Source organism: Asparagus officinalis, chromosome 10, assembly GCF_001876935.1.
Source record: "Asparagus officinalis chromosome 10, Aspof.V1, whole genome shotgun sequence".
NCBI lineage: Eukaryota > Viridiplantae > Streptophyta > Magnoliopsida > Asparagales > Asparagaceae > Asparagus > Asparagus officinalis.
The window spans coordinates 72336743-72337798 of NC_033803.1; the positions used below are offsets into that span (position 1 = coordinate 72336743).

Consider the following 1056-nt stretch of genomic DNA (forward strand, 5'->3'; position numbering starts at 1 on the left):
TATATATATATATATAGTTTCATATCTACAAAACTGCCCCCCAAATCATTAAAAAAAACGTGAAGTCAAAAAATAATCAATTTTGATAGGCTAATTTATAACTGCTAAAAATATCAGGAAAATAGTCAAATATTTAATCACCATAAACAACCAAGTTGATTATTTTGGAGAGTATTTGTTTTTTCCAGAGTTGACGATTTGAGGGTTGTTCTACAAATATTGAGATTTTTAGGGTTAGTCTAGCAAATCAAATGATTTAAGGGGTACATATACAAAAAAACCGAGAACACTGAAATGACATCCTTCATGTCAAAGGTTATAGGCTAACCAAAAAATATGTCATCTCCCAGTGGAGTGCTTGATTTTATTTTTGACCTAGCACTACATGACACCTATCATATTTTACCACCATTTTATGATTCAAAAATCCAATTTTACAGTAACATGACATAACACACAAATCAATCTCTTCATGCACAGAGTTTCTCCGATACTAACCTCAATATACTTGTAGAGTCAATACGATACTTCCCATTCTTGCTATACTCCCCCAAATCCAATTCATAAAGCTCCTTCGGGTCACCAGGCAACGCCACCCTCCAGTTCCTAGCACTCGCCACCAAAACCCTAGCCATCTTCGTAAAAGGACTCCCTGATGGCGCCTTATGCCTATAAAATTTTGTCCCAGAGACAAATATCGATATCGAAACCATTAGTCCAAGTGTAGGCAAAGCATACCCTAGTGTCCAACCTACTGTATCCTGAATATAGACCAAGATTGTATTCGCAAATAGTGTTCCGAAGAAAATGCTGAACATCCACCAGTTGAAGAAAGATAGTTTATGAGCTCGTTCTTTTGGGTCGAAATCGTCGAATTGGTCTGCACCAATTGTTGAGATGTTCGGTTTCGTTCCTCCTGTTCCGATGGCGAGAATGTACAGTGCAGTAAAGAAAATGCCGAGTTGAAGAGGAGTTGCTTTACTTGTGCAGTTTGGATCGCTGGTATCAGGTCCACAAGGGGGTGGCTTGAGTGAAGGCAGGGATACTGCTAGTGTT

General features: G+C 38.3%; 1 protein-coding gene across 1 annotated transcript in view; it reads right to left on the bottom strand.

The window, feature by feature from the left end:
• Positions 1-1056, bottom strand: part of LOC109825108 (protein NRT1/ PTR FAMILY 5.2-like) — a 19498-nt gene that overhangs the window by 1466 nt on the left and 16976 nt on the right. Inside the window, exon 6 of the mRNA XM_020391840.1 lies at positions 499-1056. Coding sequence (XP_020247429.1) covers positions 499-1056 — 558 coding nt within the window. The remainder of the gene's footprint in view (positions 1-498) is intronic.